Raw genomic sequence first — 975 nt, 5'->3', positions numbered from 1 at the left:
TACATGAACTTAACATGCTGTGATTTTTTTTGTCCATTGTAATGTTAAAGTGTACAATAAAAGTTTATTTTCTACAAGATGAGTTCCATTTTTTATTTAATTAACACATTTAGCACGTGTTTTAACATAACAATGTGTCTATATAAGGACAACACATTTTGTGTTCAATTTGACACATTTAGTGTGTTAATCATTTCAACACAACAGCTGTGTTAATAATTTTAACACAGATTGTGTTCCTTTAACACAGTCAGTGTGTTAAAGGAACACAGTAACTGTGATAAAATGATTAAAACAGRTGRTGTGTTGAGTTTTGACTCAGTTTGTGTTGATTTTAWCACATCTGTTTTAAGAGTGCACTTTCTGACCAGTCAGAGTGCAGTGATTTTCAGCTAGGCACAGACAAACAGCTGAATGTTAGTCCTCCTGTCCTACAGAGCAAACACACTGCTAGTCTTTCCAGAGTTTTCCCCCTGTGTCAGTGAAAGGTGGACCCATCACCTGATGTCTCTGGGCTGCCCTCACCGTGTTTTTCTTCTGCACCATTTTATCCAGCTTCTTAGCGAGGCGCTCCACCTCCTGCTGTTTAGCCATGTTTCCGTGGATCCTCTCCCGTCACTTGGACAGCTCTGCGCCGGACACACGCTCCGTTAGGAAGCAGAAATGATCTCCAGATAACCGGTCGTCCTGTCCCTCAGCTGCAGCCTCGCTCTCGTTTGTTGCGCACTGATGCGACACTGAGGGATGATGGGAGTTGGAGTCTGATTGGTGAGCTGAACCGTTTAAAGGAGACACTACTCGCTCACAGGTGTTCCAGCGAGGGAAGAGTCAGGAATTAACTAACTTAGCTGTTTATTACCAGAGAAAAGAAGAAAATGTCTCAGCATCTTCAAATTTTATAGAAACTATCTGACAGATGAAGTTTAGTCCTAAATCACTTACTTGTTGTAAATTTCTTTGTGTCATAAATATGTT

The 975-nt window shown here is 40.6% G+C and overlaps 1 protein-coding gene across 1 annotated transcript in view; it reads right to left on the bottom strand.

The window, feature by feature from the left end:
• tcea2 (transcription elongation factor A (SII), 2) overlaps nucleotides 1–765 on the bottom strand; it is a gene marked incomplete at its 3' end in the record, with an annotated part of 25,576 nt that extends 24,811 nt beyond the window's left edge. Inside the window, 1 exon segment of the mRNA XM_014023689.1 lies at nucleotides 526–765. Within this exon segment, the coding sequence (XP_013879143.1) occupies nucleotides 526–594 (69 nt within the window). The 5' untranslated portion in view covers nucleotides 595–765.
• Between the last annotated feature and the right edge of the window lie 210 nt (nucleotides 766–975).

The sequence above is a fragment of the Austrofundulus limnaeus genome, unplaced genomic scaffold (genome assembly GCF_001266775.1).
Source record: "Austrofundulus limnaeus strain Quisiro unplaced genomic scaffold, Austrofundulus_limnaeus-1.0 Scaffold386, whole genome shotgun sequence".
In the NCBI taxonomy this organism is placed as follows: Eukaryota; Metazoa; Chordata; class Actinopteri; order Cyprinodontiformes; family Rivulidae; genus Austrofundulus; species Austrofundulus limnaeus.
This window is presented reverse-complemented; position numbering and strand designations above follow the sequence as displayed.